Below are 20,992 nucleotides of genomic sequence, written 5' to 3' on the forward strand. Positions count from 1 at the left end.
TTTGACCTGATATACATGTGTATGATACATTTTATGTATTTGGAGCTCTTTTTTTTTTTTTCCCAATATATTTTATTGATTTTCTACAGGGAGGAAGGGAGAGGGATTTTGGGTTAGAAACATCGACAGGAGGGAAACATCGATCAGCTGCCTCCTGCACACCCCCACCACTGGGGACGGGCCCACAACCAAGGTACATGCCCCTGACCGGAATCGAACCTGGGACCCTTCAGTCCGCAGGCTGATGCTCTATCCACTGAGCCAAACCGGTTATGGCTGGAGCTCTTTTTAAAAATATTTTTATTGATTTCAGAGAGGAGAGGGAGAGGGAGATAGAAACATCATTGATGAGAGGGAACCAATGATTGGCTGCCTCCTGCCTGCCCCACACTGGGGATTGAGCCCACAACCCGGGCATGTGCCCTGACCGAGAATCTAATTGTGACCTCATGGTTCATAGGTCGACACTCAACTACTGAGCCACGCCGGCCGGGCATATTTGGGGCTTTTACCTGTACTCTCAATTCCTTTGCTTTTGCATCCTAACTTATCTCCTCAAAGTCAAGCTCCCTGACCATATGACTGGGGGGTTCCTTTTGCAGCTTGGCACAGAAGATTTAAAAAGCTATTGTCCCACAAAGGAAAGCTGACCCAGATCTCCCAGGTCTAATGTCATCAGTGCTCTAACGACACATCTGTAAGGAAAAGAACACCTTCGATCTATTCTTCAGGGGCCTGCTTTCTTCAAAACTGTGGGCTTATATTGCTTTGCCTGACTGAGTTCTCATTCTTACACCATAAGCTTTACCAATATACAAGTTTTAAGGGCTAATCGTGGCACCCATGGGGGTAATGTGCCCGATTATAGAGTTTCAAACTCCATTCTGTTTGTCTATTATGAAACCAAATTACCTTCCCCAGGCAAGATCCAAAACAATTTCATCCTATTGCATGATTCACCTTCATCTGTATAGTCCAGTGTAATTTGCCAGCTTGTCCTGACAATGGAATCCTTCCCCATGTGGTCAATGTTGAGGGACAGTGAAGAAATCGTGTGCCCATCTCATGAGTACAGTGTCTCTTTCATTGTCCAAACCATCCGCCTCAGGCTTTGAGGTTCAAGTCCAGGACTGGAGAAGGGAAAGGTTCATATCCAACCTTGTCGTCTTTCCTTCTGTAGTATATCCGTGTCAGCACCGTCATCAGAAAAGTCTCCAGTATGAGGAGGTGGCAATTCATCACTGCAGGGCGGGGTGAAATGTAAAGTCGGTTATACTAAATTATAGAGGTGGTATCCCACCAGCAGCCCTGGCATGCCAGTTGAACAACACTTTCTGTAACTTCTCCTCACACCAGGACTGAGAGGCTGTTGGGGGTAACACAGCAGGTTAATAGTAGAGCCAGAACCAGAACTTGGCTCTCAACCTTCTGCCACCTGAGGCTAGCATTAAAACTCCTTTTTTGTGTGTGTTTTATCAGCATGATCTCTGCTTCCCAGACACACCCATTCCTCTCCCAAGAGCTAAGGATGAACCCATGGCTTTCTTGGTTGGCCATCAAGGCTGGCCTCAAGCTGTGGAACTGTAGCTCTCCTCTGTGTGATCAGAGAAGGCACAGTCTTCCTAAATCTCTGCTGAGATCTTTGGAGATCCCTTTCTGAGTATTCGGAGCAGCAGCTTGCCTGGCCCAACCTCTGAGCTAAGGTCCTCTCTTCCTTGACCCTCCTTCTCTCACCCATCTTGGAACGGGATAGGAGCTTCTATGTGCTCACCTTGAGACCTGATTTTAGAGGAGAAGGGAGGCGAACAAGCAATCTGCCCGCCGTTGGCCAACACTGAGAAGATGGATGGCTGCAAGGCGGTCAGGATGAGGAGCACCTGCAGAAGGGAAAAGAGAAGCGCGGGCAGAGTGGCTCAGTGTCCATGGCGCTGAGGTCAGCTGGCCCACTGTCATGCTTGTCCTGCCGCTGTGCATTCGGCCAACCTTTAGATCGGTGCAGTTCCGGAGGGATGATTAAAATGTGGTGAAGTTTGTAATCTTTAGAAAAATTACAACCTCATCTTCTTACCCAATATTTTATTAGAGTTCCTGACAAGGAACAACAAGAACTGATTGGGGGGGGGGGTAGGGGAGGAGAGAAGGGGGTTCAAGTTTATTCCCTTATTTCAGCCATGCTGCTAATGAGCACTTAAAGAATAAAAAGGGTGGCTGATTAGGGAAGAGTCAGTCCATCTACTTCAAGTACCTGAGATCCCTGCTGATAGAATGATGGATGGTTAACTCTTAAAGTGCTCTTTGAAGAATCTCTGCTGTGCCAGGGCTGGAGGCGAAGGGGAATTAGTGTTCAATGGGTACAGACTTTCCGTGGGGAAGATGAAAACGTTCAGGGGATGGATGGTGGTAATGTGACTGCACTTAATGCCACTGCAACTCAGGCAGGCTCAGCAATGACAGGCTTTTACCCTGTGCCTGACCCTAAGGGCTTCTGCCTCTCAGTCCCTGACCCCATTTCAGGCTCATCTCTCTCTTCCCCTATCCCCTTCAGTTCTACCTACTATATGCCTGGGAATTCACATTTCAGAGGCACCTGCTTAGAGCAAATGCGAATATATGTGAAATCACTCTGTTAGCTAAAACATGGTTATTGTTCCTTGGGAGTAGGAGAAGGGCCCAGCAAGGAGACAGAAAGAATGGAGAGAGAAGGAAAACAAAATATTGCATTTGGTGGAAAAGTTGTCTTTGGACTTGGAGAATGAAAAGTGTAAAAAGCCAACAACGTGCCTTTGAGAGAACTTTCAGAAGAGGTGTGATGATGAGAGGCAGTGTGAAGAGAAGGAGGAATGTGGCTTGGGAGTTAGACAGATCTGGGTTTAAATTCTAGCCCCATTCCTATGTGCCTTGGAGCAAGTCTCATAACATTTCTGGGTCTCAGTTTTCTTATTTGTAAAATAAAAACAATAATGACTCCTAAGATTGTTGTGAATATTTAAATGTAATGTACAAAGCCATGGCCAGGTGGCTCAGTAGGTTGTCCACATTCCAAAAGGTTGTGGGTTTGATTCCTGGTCAGGGCACATACCTAGGTTATGGGTTTGATCCCCAGTCGTGCATACGGGAGGCATCTAATCGATATTTCTCTCTCACATTGATGGTTCTCTCCCTCCCCACCCCTTCCCCTCTCTCTCATCATATCTTTGGGTGAGGATTTTTTTTAAAGTACTGTATGCAAAGTGCCTAGCATGTGGTGTGAATAGTTCATAATTGTAGCTGAGATAATGCTCATACTGCTGGTGGTGATGGATTATAGGGTTTTAGGAGTAATCATAGAGAAGAAAAAAAGCAAAGGCAAAAGAAGTTAAGGTTATGGGTTGAATTGTGCCCCCCAAACAGGTATGTTGAAGTCCTAATCCCCACCACCTCAGAATATGACCTATTTCAAAACAGCATCATTGTTTTGGTTAACTAATTATATGTCATTAACTAAGAAGAAGTCATACCAAAGTAAGGTGGGTCCTTATCCTTTTTAAAAATATGTATTTTTGTTGATTTCAGAGAGAGAGATAGAAACATCAATGATGAGAATCATTGATGGGCTGCCTCCTGCACGCCCCCTACTGGGGATCGAGCCCGCAATCTGGGCACGTGCCCTTTAGTCCACAGGCCAACGCTCTATCCACTGAGCCAAACCTGCTAGGGCATTATTCTAATATGACTGGTATCCTTATAAGAAGAGGCAAAGAGACACAAGACACAGATACGTGAGGGAAGAAGGCCATGTGATGACAGAGGCAGAAGTAGAGTGATGCAGCTGCAAGTTGAGGAATGCCGAGATTGCTGCAAACCTCCAGAAGCCGGGCAGAGGAAGGAAGGGTCTCCCCTACAGGTTTCAGAGGGAGGACAGCTCAGCCGACATTTTGATTTTGTACTTCTAGCCTCCAGAATTGTGAGAGAATAAATTTCCATTGTTTTGAGCCACTCAGTGGTATTTTATACAGCAGCCCTTGCAAACAAAAAGCAAAAATAGCACAAAAAGCAAAATCTGGGAAGGGGCAGGGATCACTTTCCAAATCTCACCGGAACCTAAGGCTTAAGGAGATTCCCAGACACCCTTTAGCCTTTATTAGACTCACCTCCTAACCCCAATCATTTGTAGTTCTATTATGAGCCATCTTTTCTCTCTCAGGGCATAGTTACCTGGAACAGAGCAAATTTGGCCCCGATGTTCTGCTCGCCCAGGTGCAGCTTGGCTTGACGGAAAAGGATGCCCAGGGTCCAGAGAGCCAGCAGAGTGGACACACCGAGGAAAGTGTTGATCCATAGAGCTGTGCTCGTCTCAGAAATCTGGTGGCAGACCAGGTGGGAGTCAGCGAGGGAGACCAGCCCTTTTCCTCCCTTTTATTTCTTCCCCCAAGGGGATAACAATGCCCGTAGCCCTGGCTTATTCCAGTCTCCTCTCTCCCACCACAGTGCCTGAGCCTCTGTTCTACAGTCACTCTGTCCCCAGGTATCAGGGGATATTGGCTCCAGCTATTCCTTGTAAAGCTCAAAGGTACCAAATGAGGCTCAGAGTTCACTGCCCCTTACTCCTGGCTTACGTCTGCTGGCTCAAAGATGCCATCAGGGATGAGAAACAGGCCCACCAGGCCCAGGGTTATCCTGAAGAAGGCATACTGGAATGGGCCCAACATCAGCAGCTGAAGCTTCTTCCTGAGGGGAGCAGAGGGTTAGGGACATGGACCCACAGACTACCCACCCTAAGACGACTCTCCTCTCCCTCACTGGGCTCCTGGGCTGAGGCTTGGCTGCCATCAGACACCAAAATGGCTAAATGGATGGGGACATAGGAAAAAGCTAGAATGCTGAGAGCACTGTCAACCCTGCTTCTTGCTTCCCACTCATCCCTAGACCAGAATGCTGCCTTTTGGGCAAGAACGATCAGTGTTAACCCAACCTCATTAACCAGGTGAGCAGAGCGGGCTAGTAAATAGCCTAGAGTTCAGTTTACTCCGTGGCTAACCTTGGCAGGAGGCAGTGGCTTAAGCGATGGGAACTTCAGAGTTCTTTCTCGGCTCCCCTTACCCCTGAGTGGGTGCCTAATGTGTGGGTCCTGGCTGGGGAGACCCACCCTTTTATCATTGACTTTGTTTCATACAAGACTAGTTCCAAGAGGTTTGAAGCAGAACTGAGAGAACCAACCAGCAGATGCTCTTGGGAGAGAGAGTGCAGGAAGTTGGAACCGGTTCTCCAAGGCTGTCTTACCTGGTGAGCATGAGTTTGGGGCAGCAGGGGCAGCAGCAGCAGCAGGGGCCTGTGTGGATCATCATCGGGGTGTCCTTCAGTGTCCTCACTACTGCTTCCTTCCCACCAAAGCCTTGCACCATGACCAGCATCAGCAGGTAAAAGCACACCGCATAAAACCTGGAGTGAGGGGGGGGGAGAAGTGGGCCTCAGAGTACACAGAGGGGAGGTGGCAGCCAGCGGAGGGGACAGCCTTTGCCACCAAAGGAAGATGGACTGCAAAGGGAACAGGGATCATGGTAGGGACTAGGCACTCTGAATGTGTGACTCCAAGGGGAATGAGAGAGGACGGGGTCCAGGGGCCTGGGAAGAGGGGGATTTCAGGCTGTGGGGACAAAATGATGGCCTGGGGTGAACAGCTCCAGAAGTTCAAGAGACCCGGGTTAGCACAAGTTGGAAAGGGCTTGATTCGATTCGTGATCAAGACCGGTTTGCAGGGTCTTGCCTTCAGCCAGGGCTGTTTGTGGAAGGGAGAGGGGATAAAAGAAGGCATGGACTCTGGATTCCCGGGTGAGTGGGGAGCAGAAGGGAACCCCTGGAAGGATACCATGCCCAGAGCTGGGGGCGGGCGGGACACTCACGAGGTTATGGCCATTTCCACGAGCATGAGGGAGCGAGGGATCCAGAGCCCGAAGCAGCAGAACACAGACACCACCTTGGAGAGGGGCAGGCAGCTGGTTAAGGGGTGAGGGGACTTTGGGCTCACCCTCTTGAACCTTTTGTGACAAGAGCTCAAGGAAGCAAAACCTAAACATTTGAGGGACTATCACTTTAAAGTGGCCTGCTGGGAAAAATCACTAATGGAAATTTTTAAAAATTTTCATTCAGCATGTCACCTTCAGCCAGGGCTGTTTGTTTTTTAAAGACTATCTCATCCTATATCATTGGGGTAGGAGTAGATGAGTTCACCCTTAGGAGTAAATGGATCAAGATTCAACCCTTACTCTTCAACATCCCATGTTATGGGAGTGTCTCTGATGACTTGAGGTGGTTCGGGCAGGTGTCATCTGCCAGGAAAGGACCTCAGGGGCCCCACTCTCTACCCCAAATAGACACACAGAGCTCACCAGAAGGAAACAGAAGTCCAATCTTAGGATCTACGAGCAAGCCCAAGGCCCACACAATGGCTGTGGGAATTTTAAAAGCCTACAATGTAAGGACAGAGCTAAGTATGACCCCGGGGGGAAACGTTCTTTCCCTCCTGCTCTCTGAGGAGCCACGGCTTCCCTGTTCAGAGAGGAGGCTTGCTTTTAACAGCAACGCCGTGGGGAGTGGTGGTTGGGCCACTGGTGGCAGAGCGGTTTCTTTAGTTGTCTCTGTGGCTCTCGGAATTCCAACACTCCATCCCACTGCCCGGGGCCTTCCAAGCACGGGGGTCCTGAATGCAACTGGAGATGGGTTAGAAACCCCCACCTAAGGGGGCAGAGGCAGGCCACTCTTGGCTGACTTGAACTGTTGCGTTTAGAGGAATTCTCAACATGGCCCCTGCCTCCTCTCCCGGCCCTCCCCGAGGGCAGCTGCGGGCCCTCACCGTGGGTGCAGAGCTGCTCCAGAGCAGAGTCCTCCTCTTGATGGGACAACGGGTGTTCCTGTACAGGTAGACGGCGTCCTCCAGGAAGATGGCGACTGAGCCCAGGGCAAGCAAGGTCATGGTGACCGTGAGGGCGATTTCCAAAGGGCCCGATGCTGAAGTGGGAAGAGGGCAGACCGCAGTGAGGTGATGACCAGGACCGAGGGGCAGAAATGTGGCTTCCTCACTTGGATCTGAACTGCTTTACCACACGGAGAATTGTCTGGCCTAGGCTCCCGTCCATGCAGAAGAATGGCTTCTTCTTAGACGTAGAAAACTTAACATGTGGCTAAGGAATAGTCATTCCTCTGCATGGAGGGGAGACAAGACCAGATCATTTTAGGTACGTTGACACTTACCTCAGCCAGGGTATGGACACCAAACAAGTTTTTACATAATTAGCAAAAAATTTGGATTAGGAGTTCACTTTTCTACCTCCAGTGCCAGGTGTCTGCTGGCAAACGGGGGCCAAATAGCATTATAACTGAAGCAGGATGTGATATAGCGGTATACTTTAGAGCTGTTTAAAATTGAATTCAAAAATGATGTCATAAAACTGGAACATTTGGAAGGGATTTTAGCAAAAGAGAAATGGACACAAGTAAAGACTCCAAGGACCTTCAACCCATGTTGGCCCCACTTTGTCTTACATTAAATGTGGTCCAGTAGCTCTCTCTCTCTCTCTTTTTTTCTAATCCTCACTTGAGGATACGTTTTTATTGATTTTTAGAGAGAGAGGAAGGGAAAGAGAGAAAGATTGATCGGTTGCCTCCCATATGTGCCCTGACCCAGGATTGAACCTGTAACCTGGGTATATGCCCTAATCGGGAATCAAACTCACCAACTCTTGGTGTACAGGACGACGCTCCAACCAACTGAGCCACCCGGCCAGGGCCCAGAAGGTCTCTTTAGTTTATTACATTCGTTGGAGGAGCTGTTAGAAAGTAGCTGTCCAGGCTCTGCCCTCAGAGAGGCTGCTCCAGCAGAGCTGGGATAGGCCCAGGGACTGCATTTCTAACAAGCTCACCTGATAATGGCCAGGAGGGAAACATTTTGACAAATACCAGTGAAACTCCTCAGGCCTCACTATTGCTAACAGGGAAACATTAATCTAGTTACCATATGTGTTTCTGAACGTGGGACTCATAAATGCAACAACTTGTTTTAAAGGGCTCTTTGTCCTTAGTGAGGAAGCCTGGATCCTCATTTTCCTAAGTCTCTTCCCCAGTTGGCACGCTCTCTCCTTCCCACCTCCTCAGTGGCCAGGTGAGAGGAAGAAGAGGGGGAGGAAGACTGTCAGAACCCAGCCCACTGTCCCCCTGCATTGGGAGCAGAGTATTGGGGTGCCATATTATATTGTGAGGAAGGTGTTGGTTAGTTGCCTTACGTTTGGTGACGGAGAGCAGCTCAGTCAGAGAGATAATACGGCTGAAACCAAGCCAGGGAGGAAGGAGACCACATCCCCGTAGAGAACTGAGTTGTCACCTGACCAGTCATACCTGGTGTCACCACAAGGAGCAACCAGGTCAAAGGTGAAGCTGTCAAGAAATACACGTTGATCCTGGTTGCTTTTCAGGGCACACGTTTTTCTCTCTGTTTGGTTTATCCAAGGGACGCTCTTTGTCTCTGATCACAGTCGGGTCTAATGACCAATCCAGAGGACCTGCCATGGGGAAGGTGGCCCTGGGATCCTCGCTCCCAAGCAGGACTTCCGAAGTTAGTGGTATACTTTTTCTTTCTATCATAGGCCACAAGACAGGTTGTGCTGTTTTCTTTCCTCCTACCCATCCCTTTCTCAACTCACCTCCCTTTAGTTAGGATAGAGCCCTCTGAGTGTCTAAATCCCTGGGTTGGCAGGGTGATCACATCATAAGGTATAAAAATGCCAAATCATTATATTGAATACCTGAAATTAATATCACTAATATAATATGGCATAACAACTACATGTCAATAAAAATTAAAAATAAATGCATAAGTGACTGGCTTGGCGTGGCTGTTTCTATTTAGCTCTGTTGCCACTTTCTTAATTACCTCTCCGGATACTGGTCTAGTAGGCCCTGCAAGTATTTTTTTTTGGGGGGGGGAAATGGTTGCAGTCCTGTACTTAAAAAATACTTGACCTTTTTCTCCTTGAAACTTTTTTAAAATCCTCACCCAATACATGTCTTTATTAATTATTAGAGAGAGGGGAAGGGAGAGAGAGAGAAAAACACTGATGTAAGAGTGAAACATCGCTCGGTTGCCTCCGTATGTGCCCTGACAGGATGGAACCCGCAGCCTTTTGGTGTACGGGGACCCTGCACCAACCAACTGAGGCACCTGGCCAGAGCCTCCTTGAAACTTTTAAAATCAAAACATCACAGAGGATTTTTAAACATAACTTTGCCCTCACACAACAGTTATGGAGATGCACATCAAGCCTGCCGTATTTCAGAATCATTCCAAATCGATTAAAGAGATAAGCCTTTAAAAACCAACCAGGAAAAAATGAGAGTGAGAAAAAAGAGAGAACTATATTTTCATCAAAACTTTGGAGACCACAGTGGATAGAGCGTCGGCCTGTGGACTCAAGGGTCCCAGATTCGATTCCGGTCAAGGGCATGTACCTTGGTTGAGGGCACATCCCCAGTGAGGGGGTGTGCAAGAGGCAGCTGATCGATGTTTCTCTCTCATCGATGTTTCTAACTCTCTATCCCTCTCTCTAAAAAACAAACAAAAAAAAACTTTGGAGACCAGAGAGACCTTAGGCACAATCCAAGAAGTCACAAAGGGAACAGTGGTCAAGTCTGATACAAAGAGTTTAAACTTCTGAAGTTTTTAAAAAAGAAAGGAAACAGACTGGGGGGGGGGGAGCATTTTTAATAAATGTGTGCTAAAGTTTAAGATCTTTATTACATAAAGAAAATTGATAACAAAAACAGGAGGCTTTTGCAAACAAATGGGAAAATGACATTAGCACAGTTCAGGGTGCGTGGGAAAATAGTCAACCTGCCTCATAGTCAGAGAAGAGCAAAATAGCAGTAACACATTATTTTTTTGTTTTATGAAAAGACAATATTCCTAATATTATTAACTAGTAGCCCTAAGACAACTTAAATGTCTGACAATATTGGAATTATTATCAACTACCCTATAGAATAGTATGCAGGCATGAGAATTTTGTGCATGCCATAAAAAATATTTGCAAAGAGTATATAATAGTATTTTTTAAAACTTATTAACACTCAATTAAAAAAAAAAAACAAAAAACTTATTTGCAGACCCACTAGGGGATAATAAAGAACATTTACTCCTTCCTCATACCATATAAAAACTCCTAAATGTGAAAGTTAAAACAAAGTTTTTAGAAGAAAACAGAGAAGTATATCTTCATGATTTGAGATAGGCAAAGATCTTTTAAAATAGGACACAAAATCACTAGTAATAATGAAATTGATAAATTGGACTTCCTTAGAATTAAGAATTTCCATTGGTCAAAAGAAACTATTAAGAGAATGAAAAGGCAAGCTCAGACTGAGAAAAGGTATTTGTAATATAGATGGCCACCAAGAGACTCATATCCAAAATATATAAAGAATTCCCATCGGTAAGAAAAAGAACAGAATTTTTTAAATTAAAATAAAAAGACCTAAACTTTACAAAAGAAAATACCCAAATGCTCATGAAACATAAAAATGTGCTAAGTTTCAATAGTTATCAGAAAATACAAATCTGAGATGCCATTACACACTCACAAAAAGGGCTGAAACGAACAGCACCGACCATTCCAGGTGTCAGTGACAATGAGAACAATTGGAACCCTCACACGTTGCTGCTGGGAGCAGCACAAGCATTTGAAAAACAATTGGGTGGAGCCTATTAGACATGCACCTGCCCGTGACACAGGAATTGCACTCCTGGGTACTTATTCAATAGGATTGCTTACAGTCACCGAAAAAACGTTTAGAGCAGCCTTACTCATAATGGCCCAAACTGGACACAGCCCATATGTTCTTCAATAAGAATACAGACAAATAAATTGTGATATATTCCCACAATGGAATATCACAATAAAAATAAAAGGATGAACTATTGATATATGCAACAAAACAGATTACTCTTAAAAACATAATGATGAATGAAGGAAGCCAGACTCAAGAGCATATACTGTTTGATTTTGTTTATATGAATTAAAGAACAGGGAAGACCAAGCTATAAAGGTGATGTAGGTTAGAACAGTGTTCTCTGTAGAAACATTAAGTGGGAGAGAGTTTGAGAGACCGTACTGGATGCTGGAAATGCTTTATAGGTTGATCTGGGTGGTGGTTTCACAGGTGTACACCTAGGTACAAATTCATCAAGCTACATACTTAAGATCATTGCCTTTTATTGCATTAATTATATCTTTAAAAAAACTTATGTGGACAGAGCAGAATGACAAATTAGCACAGTAAATTATAACCATGTCTAAAGGATTTAATTGGGGGAGAGAAAGGCACAAAAATGTTGAAGAAAAGAGTGAGGCACTAATATCTGTATCTCACAAAATGGAAAGTCAAGAAGCACTGTCCATAGTTGGCAGAATAAGAAATAAACTATAGGTATGTATATAAAGCTATAAAGATAACCAATGGAAAATATTGCCATATTATGTGGAGAGAATGGAAGAAAGTTGGTGCTAAGTGAGCTAAATCCTTATGTATCATAAAGGCAGCCACAGATAATGTCCAAAATTGATACTCCAGGAAATAATGGTGTGCACATTTTGGTGATTTGAAGGTAACTATAAAAAGAAACATTAGCTAAAAAAAGAGGAGGAAGATTAGAAATGGGAATGCAGAGGGCAGGGGATTGTTGATTTCCACTAGTAGCCCTTTTATACTATTTGATTTTTAACCATGTTCATGTATTACTTTGATAAAATAAAAATATTTAAAAATCATTGTGTAGAAAAAAAAACCTAGAAATACTAAAACAACAGCAACAAATGAAAACACATTAGCAATGCTGTCTTTGGGTGATGAGAATGTGGGCTTTTATTTTTATTATATTTTAAAAAATATGTTTTATTGATTTTTTTACAGAGAGGAAGGGAGAGGGACAGAGAGCTAGAAACATCAATCAGCTGCCTCCTGCACACTCCCTACTGGATATGTGCCCGCAACCAAGGTACATGCCCTTTGACTGGAATTGAACCTGGGACCCTTGAGTCCGCAGGCCAACGCTCTATCCACTGAGCCAAACCAGTTAGGGCAAGAATGTGGGCTTTTAAATAGGACATAAAATTGTAGGTATAGTATGCTTCCTATACTGTTCAATAAAAGCACAGAACAGGGAAATTACACTGTGAGATTAGCAGTGCCTGCCTCTGAGTGGTGGGACTCTAAACGACTTTTCCTCTTTTTACTTTTCTGGATTTTCATATTTATTTTTCTGAGTTATTTTTACAATAGAAATATTTAGTTTTAAAAAATACACACCCAAGAAAAAGTCCAGATAGATGGAAGCCAAAATCAATTCATTAGATTCCTAAACACCGATGTCCTTGTTGGGAGAGGCAGTCACTGATGGAGGCCTCTCCTTGCCTGACCCCCACTCCCGACCGGACTCCTGTCCTCACTGAGAGCTGAGTGGAAACGGCCCTTTCTCAGGCAAGCCATCCCGGCCAAATCCTTTCCCAGTCTTCACTGCCCTTGAATACTCCCTCCTCCTTGCAACGCTTCCCTCCCCTTGACTCAGAACCACAGTCCCCTCCTGGCCTCTGACCCTCTAAGTCTCCTCTACTGATTCCTCATCCTCTCCCACACCCTCTGTTCTCCAAACGCAGTCACTGCAGCTCAGCTCTTCTCTGTGTACAGGGGTTTGGAATTTCCCTGCCACTCCTTCTGCCTCCCGACGACCACATGAGGGTTCCCACCTCCAGGACTTTACACTGGGCTTCTGCTGATTCAGCTTTTCTCCCTGAGCTCCCAGTCTCTGCTCCAGTGCCCCTGTCAGCCAGCTCCTCTAGGCAGTGCGATCTGCCCCTCCCACAATGAGGTCATTTACATGTGAATTTACTTGCTCGGTGTCTGTTCCCTCACCTTCGTGTACACTCCACCAAGGCAGGGGCTTTGTTAGTCTTGTTCTCCATTCTATCTCTAAGTGTTTAAACTATTTGTTGAATGAAAGAAATAACCCCAAGAGAATCCCTATGGTCGTCTCCATTTTATAGGCTTTTCCAGGAAACAAAGCGTGGAGTGTTAATCACCCTGCCCAGGGTCACACAACCTTGAAGTGGACCCAGGGGTTCCTGACGCTAAACCCACACTCGCAACCATTACACACGCTGCCTGTTGGTTGAGTTCACATAGATATGGGAGGGCGCGTGGAGTGTGGAAACAACCAAATGCAACCCTAAAGGATGGTGTAATTTATGAGGGAGGGGTGGGGCATATTCTGACTGTTCGGTGTAGAAATGCTTTGCACTATCTTGTAACTGCTGGCTTGGTGCTCTATTCTTCCTCACACCGGCAGGATCTGGTACCCAACTCCACAGTGCAAAAGCTGAGAGAGAGTTCCCTACCATCCATAGCCTGACACCACTGCTCTCCATCAAACTTACTTATCTTCTTAGAAGATTTGTGTCCTACCTTATTTTTCTATATTTTAACTGATATAGTGAGACAGAAGTGTTCTGTGGCCAAAGGATTTTTGGAAACACCTTAAACAAAGTTAAACACGCCTCTTTACTGCAGAGCATACTGAAGTGTTTAATCTGATTTACCGTATTTTCCAGCATATTAGATGACTAGGCGTATAAGATTTTCCTGGGTTAAAAGGTTGTCTTATACGCCGGAAAATACGGTAGTCCAATATATCTAATCCATTATATCTAATCCCATCAATATAGTCCAATATACCATATTTTCCGGCGTATAGAACGACTTTTTAATCCAGGAAAGTCTTATACGCCCAGTTGTCTTATATGCCGGAAAGTACGGTACATGTTAATTTTTAACAGGAGGAATTACAGCTTTTATAAAACTTGTGTTTCGCCCTAACTGGTTTGGCTCAGTGGATAGAGCGTCGGCCTGCGGACTGAAGGGTCCTGGGTTTGATTCCGGTCAAGGGCATGTACCTTGGTTGCAGGCACATCCCCAGTAAGGGGTGTGCAGGAGGCAGCTGATCGATGGTTCTCTCTCATCGATGTTTCTAACTCTCTATCCCTCTCCCTTCCTCTCTGTAAAAAAATCAATAAAATATATTTAAAAATAAAATAAAATAAAAATTAATAATAATTAAAAAAAGAACACAACAACTTGCGTTTCTATCGATGCTGTTTTCATGAAGCAGAACTTAGGATTAGCATCCCAAGTAACACACTTTAGGAAAAGCTTGTCTAATTGACCATTTTGCTAGCAACTAGCAAATTTCCCACTGTCTTGGAAATGTGAAGGTTATAATGAAAACCATATAAGAACATTAAATTTTTGAAGAAAGAGTATCACCCATAATCCTACCTGGTTCCTAGTCAAAAATTATTTTATTTTTGCATATTTGTTTCCATGGCATTAAGAGCATAGGCTCTGGAGTCAGACACACATTAGTTAAAAGTAAAATTCCACTTTCTACTTGCTCTCATTAAAACTCTTAGCACAACACCTGGCATGTAGTATTTGCTCAATAAAAAGTAGTTTTAAAAGCATCCTGGGTAAAAGAAAAAAAAAAATCCTGATTTGCCCTAGCCAGTTTGTCTCAGTGGATAGAGTGTCAACCTGTGGGCTGAAGGGTCCCAGGTTCGATTCCAGTCAAGGGCAACAACCAGGGTTGGGGGCTCAATCCCCAGTAGGGGTTATGCAGGAGGCAGCTGATCAATGATTCTCTCTCATCATTGATGTTTCTATCTCTCTCTCTTCCTCTCTGAAATCAATAAAAATATATTTAAAAGAAAACATCCTGGTTAAAGTGATACATATTATATTACTGCAATCATACTGTAAAATTTTGTATTCTGTTATTTTAATCTAACATTTCATCACAACCTTTCAAAACAATTTTTTAAATTCTTTTTTAAGTTATAAAAAATTCAAAAATAAAGACAATAATAGAGCATACATAATTATATCCATAACCCATTTTATTTTTTTTAATTTATTTTATTTTAAATTTCTTTATTGATTAAGGTGTCACATATTTGTCCTCATCCCCCCATTCCCATCCCACACCCCTCCCCACGGATGCCCCAACTCCCTGTTGAACTTAACCATTGGTTAGGCTCATATGCATGCACACAAGTCCTTTGGTTGATCTCTCCCCCCTCCCCCGACCCTCCCCTATCCTCCCTCTGAGGCCCGATAGTCCTTCACTTGGCATTATCAGACTTTTAATTTTGCCTATAAGAATGTAGTGAAATGATATTTTACTATTAAACTCTTGGTTCCCTAATTCCTAAGAAAATAGATAATCTTTTTGTAGTTTTATTGGCCATTTGGGTTTCCTATTCTGTGACTTGTCGGTTCATATGTTTTATCCAATTTTTATTGGGTAATTTTTCATATCCTTTGTGGGTAATAGGCTTGAAAATGTCTTCTCCCAGGTTGTGGTTTGGCTTTTAACATTTTTTATAGTGTTTTCAGTTATACAGAAGTTTGTTGGTTTTATGTAGTCAATCTCCACAATCATTTATTCTTTCTTGTGTTTAAGAAATTATTCTAGCCCAGCCGGTGTGACTCAGTGGTTGAGCATCGACCTATGAACCAGGAGGTCACAGTTTGATTCCTGGTCAGGACATATGCCTGGGTTCCAGGCTCGATCCCCAGTTTGGGATGTGCAGGAGGCAACCAATTAATCTCTCCTCATTGATGTTTCTCTCTCTCTCTCTCTCTCTCCCTCTAACTTCCTCTCTGAAATCAATAAAAACATTTTTTTAAAAAAAAGAAATTATTCTCTACTCTCATAAAGATATCTTTCTATTTTCTTCTTTTGTAAAAATGTTTGCATTTACCTGGATTAAAGCTACCTTGGAGCTATTTTCATGTTTGTTGATTTGCCATAGGGACAGGCAATTGTCCAGCATCACTTCTTGATGAGTCCATCCCGCCCCACTGATGTGTAGAGCATCCTTTCATGGAACAAGTCCCCAGTGGACATGGGTTTATTGATGGGCCCTGTATTCTGTTCCATTTTTCTACTTGTCAGACCCCTTGTAGTTATTGCCGCATTGCTTTAATTTCTAGTCTTATTAGACTAGGAAGCCTTAATTTCTGGCAGCGCAGGTACCATCCTTATATATTTTCAAAATTGTCTTGGCTTTTCATGGGCCTTTAAAGTTCCATAGAAATGTTTGGACCAGTCCATTTAAAAAAATGCTGTAAGGATTATAATTGCAATCATATCACAGGCATTTCAAAAATAGATTATTAAAAGGTTCAGTAGTTCTTCCAGAAGAGCTCTTTCTTAAATAGCTTTTATTTTTAAGGAACAGCACAGTTTACAGATGAAGAAGGAAGGGGTTTCTCCACATCCTCCAATAGCCTCTTTCCGACTCTCCTATTTCTGTCAGTGTCATCGGCTTTGCCATCGCCATTGCCCAAATCCTCAGAGTCATCATTAGAGTCTTTTTTCCCTTCACTTACTTTGTCTAGATATTTATTTACCAGTTTGCCTCCTCTGTCTTTGGATTTCCTGCGTTTTCCAACCTTCCCTCTCTTTCCCTGACATTGCTCTGACTCAGACTCTTGTCCCTCATGCTGGGCTTGGGGCAATAACTCCCAATTTATACCTCTGCTTCTCAAGGTTCTTCTTCCTTGAAGTCTATTCTGATTACTGATTAATGGTCCCGAAGCATACCCAGCCCCTCCCAGTCTCAGGGCCCTCACCAGGCTCCTCTGTCTGCAGGATAAAGTACAGCTCTTCTGCCCAGTGACACTCCCTGGGCCCCACCTCACCTCCCAGCCTCTCAGTTGTCCCCCACTTCCCCACTAGCAACCTTGAGTCCTGCCAGATCCAGCTCCTCAGTGTCTGGGGAACCTGCCTGCCCCTGTCTCCTCCCCACCCCAGCAGTGCCCACCGCTGCTCACCGCTCTCCAACGCCTGCCACGCCCACAGTTCGCCTGGGAACAGGCAGCTCGCCAGACTACCAGGCCCAGAATGGTCTCCCTGCTTCGAACATCCTTGGTGTTTCTATCCGCACATTTTGTAGCCCCGCGGCGTGAGATTCACTCTCACTGTGTAAGGGAGGGTTTCTCCGTCTCAGCCCTATGGACCCTTTGGCCAAGAGGGTTTCCTTTGTTTCCAGGCCAGGATTCCTGGTCTCTAGGTGCCAAGTAGCACCCTCTAGTTGTGACACTTGAAACTGCCTCCAGATGTTGCCAAAAGTCCCCCGGGGGACAAAATTGACTCTGGCTGACAACGCTGGTGTAAGTAAGGGAAGACTTGTATTCCAGCTGCACCGTGAGCAACAGGTCCCTGGAGCTAGATGTAGCAGCTGCCTGCCAGCACGAACCACAGAGCAGCTAAGGGGTTTCTCGGGATTCCCTCTGGCAGTTGGCATTCACTGTGGCTCAGAGCACATGCAACAAGTTGCCCCAGTACATGCCCAGGTGGCCTCCTGACGCACACTGACCACATCCTGATGTTCAGAAAGCGTCTGCTCCTTGAGGGGACAGCATCAGGAAGGAGGCTGGGAAAGCATTTGGGTGCCATAGAGACACAGCTCCCACTCATCAGTGTCTAAGAGGTAGTTAAGGGGAGCATTTGAGATCTAGTACCCAGCATATGTTGTCAGCTTGACTCAAATAAACTCACAAAAATTAACAAAATAAAGTAAAAGGTAGTTAATCACACAGTAGGAAAACAAAATAAAATGTGGGGGACCCACATTTGCTAAGAAGATGCTAGGGTCATTTGATGGCCAGGTTCTGTGTGTCCAGGGAATAAACTGAGTTCCATCCTCAGCCTTTCACTTTCAAAAGCAATTCAGTAATAGGAATCTAGTTGGCCGGCACTGTCAGAATACTCTTACAGGTTCATCTAAGTGTGTTTTTAAAAAATGTTTTCATTGATTTTAGAGAGAGACAAACATCAGTAATGAGAGAGAATCATTGATTATCTGCCTCCTGCATGCCCCCTACTGGGGAGCGAGCCCAAAACCCAAGCATATGCCTTGACTGGATGTCAAACCATAACTTCCTGGTTCATGGGTCAACACTCAACCACTGAGCCACACCAACCTGGCTCAGCTAAGTTTTAAGAACATTATTCGGAACTAGAGGCCCATTGCATGAAGATTTGTGCAAGAATAGGCCTTCCTTCCCCTGGCTTCGCTCCCGGCCGCCCGGGAGCCTGCAAGTCTGGAGGTATGGTCAATTTGCATATTTCTCTTTTATTAGTGTAGATAACCACTCCTCTCAAATGATATAGGCCCTTCCCCAAGAAGGCTGTTGTGTATGCCTCAGGGGACTCTCTGGGGCTTGGGTCATTTCGGCACCATCCTGAGTTCCTGGATGGTCCAGCGGTCTGAAAAATGCTCTAGGCCAGTGGTTGGCAAACTCATTAGTCAACAGAGCCAAATATCAACAGTACAATGATTGAAATTTCTTTTGAGAGCCAAATTTTTTAAACTTAAACTTCTTCTAACGCCACTTCTTCAAAATAGACTCGCCCAGGCCGTGGTATTTTGTGGAAGAGCCACACTCAAGGGGCCAAAGAGCTGCATGTGGCTCGCGAGCTGCAGTTTGCCGACCACTGCTCTAGGCCGCTGCCCCAATCTGAATGAGCACTGAGGCTAGGATAATGGGAGGCCCAACATGCAGGTTTGTCTCCGGGGCTAGGTTGCCATGCCCCTCTTTTGTCCTATTGGCTCCTCGAGGGGTTGTTCTTCTCCAAGGTGTTAGCCATGGCAGACAGACACTGGGCCAGCCGTCCTCTCCGGCCCCCAGGCTGGCAGTGCAGGGCCACCTCTCCTCTGCTCCTCTCAGCTGTCCTGACTTACCACCGGGAAGCTCATTTCCTCCTTTATTGCCCTCTGGGGAGGGTCCCTGACTCACCTCTCAGAAGTTGGGCTGCAGTGGGAGGGTGAGAGAAGCAGGCAGAGGGGATGCTGTAATTGGTCTTCAGGATTTCCAGAAGATCTGCTGTGTACCTGGAGAGACATCAGCCTGCGTTCAGATATGAGGACTTGTGGAGAGGAGAGGGGACCAGAGGGACTCCAGTTACTTGACACTCCCTCAAACATTTCTGGGTTCAGGGAGCTTGTCCATTTTCCCTCAAGGGCCTGATTCTGGGAGGGAATGGAGAATGGAGCGGTCTAGTGTGTAAGGCAGCCTGCTTTTTAGTGAGGTCATGGACAGTCTGGCTGTAGTGCCCAAAGAGCCCACAGACCATTCCCTCCCCTTCCCTTGGGCAGCAGCCCAGGGGCTGGCTAGGGAGAAAGAGCAGGATCCCAGAGAAAGAGTGGACCCTTAGCACTAGGGTTGGGTTCCCCAGCAGGTGGAGGCTCTGTGCACGCACCCCCTCGCCCAGCTCCCAACTCTGGGAAATTCCTCTCCTCGAATGGGGAGAGAAAGCCAAGACTTTGAAGGGTCATGCACTGGCCCAACCCCACAGTGTCCTCAGGGACAGCCAGTCCATTATCAGTCCTGTCTCATTCTGTTTGCTGGGAACCAAAAGGGCCTGGGATGGAGGTAGGGACAGGCCAGAGAGATAGAGGCCACCAGCTGCTTGGCAACTGGCTCCTGGCTCAGGGCCTGCTGTCCTCACTCACCTGGGGTCAAGCTTTATCTGAGTCCTGTCTGGCTCCATTATCTCCTCTCCCGCTCCGGCTCGGTTCTCGGTTCTTGGCAGGTGCTGAAAGGCCAGGAAGGGCAGGCAGGCGGGGGCCCTGAAGTGGACGGCTCCCGGTCCTGCTGACGGCCAGCCTTTCCCCAAGGACTGGTGGGAAGAGTGGCTGGGGCTTCCCTCTGGCTCTCTCCCTCCTCAGCCTCCTTGCCCACAGTTTTTGTCTCAGAGTTCATCAGAGGAATTTGAAGTTTGATCCTCTCAGCTGGCTGAGTTCCCAGGTTCCTGACTCCTCCCTGTCCCCTAGGTGTGGTCTCTCCTGCTTCCTTCCCATAAATACCTTTAGCCATCCTTTGCCCCTGGCCCATCCTTTTACCCCTGGCCCAGTCCTACATTCCCCATGTCCCCCAAAGAGCCTTCTAAGGTGGTGGTGGTGGTAGGGACAAAGTTCTCAATGCCCCCTGGTCAACAACTACTACTCCCCAAGAACCTGGCTGGAACGCAGGCTCTGGGGCCCTGGGGGTGGGAGAATCAGGGCTGAGGCCTTGACTGTGTTGGTTATGGGGGCTTGGCCTGTGGAAGGAAGGACGAGTTGGAAAAGCCAGACAAGGCCCCTGTGAGTTTCCCAAAGCCCAGCCCACCACATCTTGGTGATGGGTTTGTCCAGCTAAAGAGCAGCAGAAGATGCAGCAAACGGGAGAGGGAGGCTGTGTTAAAGAGGCAGAATTGTGAGATTTGCAAGCATATATATGGACGGAATTTTTAAAAACTGTCCAATTGCTTATGAACTATTTTATTGATTGGTGATTTTTCTTCTCTCTCCAAATAGATTTAAACCTATCTGAGGCCAAGCACAGCGCCCGGAGGTTCCTGGAATAGGGCCTGACACACACCAAGCGCTCCTTACCAGTGGTTGCATGGCTGATAGCATCAAATCACAGCAACAGCAGCAGCTACGGTCTATTGAGCACATCAGGTGCACCCAGTCTGTAGGAAATGCAGTCTGTTCCTTGTCTCATCTAAGCCTCACGACCTCCCTTTAAAGGTAAGTGCTATCTTTATTTCCATGTTACAAATAAGGAAACTGAGGGTCAGAGGGTTGTGACACCAGGTGGAGCAGAAAGCCATGGGGGAATGGAGAGAGGCAGAAAGGACCTGGCTCAGGGCTCTGCCGAGGTCCAGGTGAAGACCTTTGATAGTAAGAGAGGACCAATGAGAGCGCAGAGGAGGCTCCCTGACGTGGGCTGATGAGTAGATACAATCCGAGGAAGCAGTTACTGATGTGGAACCAGAACTCCCTACTCTTGTCTCAAAACACCTCAAAATAGCTTCCCGTATTTTGCCCTAACCGGTTTGACTCATTGGATAGAGTGTCAGCCTGCG

The 20,992-nt window shown here is 45.9% G+C and overlaps 1 protein-coding gene across 1 annotated transcript; it reads right to left on the reverse strand.

Moving 5' to 3' along the window:
• Positions 1-833: 833 nt before the first annotated feature.
• On the reverse strand, positions 834-20,601 carry SLC51A (solute carrier family 51 subunit alpha). Its single transcript, XM_054711674.1, has 10 exons — positions 20,517-20,601; positions 19,596-19,678; positions 18,880-18,974; positions 6,830-6,984; positions 5,880-5,953; positions 5,260-5,418; positions 4,596-4,707; positions 4,195-4,341; positions 1,772-1,877; positions 834-1,241 (listed from the first exon to the last, which is right to left on the reverse strand). Exons 1-10 carry the CDS (start codon positions 20,580-20,582, stop codon positions 1,105-1,107), a joined length of 1,134 nt encoding a protein of 377 aa, XP_054567649.1. The 5' UTR covers positions 20,583-20,601; the 3' UTR covers positions 834-1,104.
• Between the last annotated feature and the right edge of the window lie 391 nt (positions 20,602-20,992).

This window comes from Eptesicus fuscus, chromosome 3 (genome assembly GCF_027574615.1).
Source record: "Eptesicus fuscus isolate TK198812 chromosome 3, DD_ASM_mEF_20220401, whole genome shotgun sequence".
NCBI classification, from domain to species: domain Eukaryota; kingdom Metazoa; phylum Chordata; class Mammalia; order Chiroptera; family Vespertilionidae; genus Eptesicus; species Eptesicus fuscus.

Excerpts from the sequence above, each read along its gene's own strand:
- SLC51A (XM_054711674.1), bottom strand. The coding sequence starts at position 20,582 with ATGTGCTCAATAGACCGTAGCTGCTGCTGTTGCTGTGATTTGATGCTA. Across the intron at positions 4,342-4,595 it reads GCATCTTTGAGCCAGCAGAC|ATTTCTGAGACGAGCACAGC; the intron begins GTAAGCCAGGAG and ends GTCTGCCACCAG. Across the intron at positions 1,878-4,194 it reads CCAAATTTGCTCTGTTCCAG|GTGCTCCTCATCCTGACCGC; the intron begins GTAACTATGCCC and ends TCCCTTCTGCAG.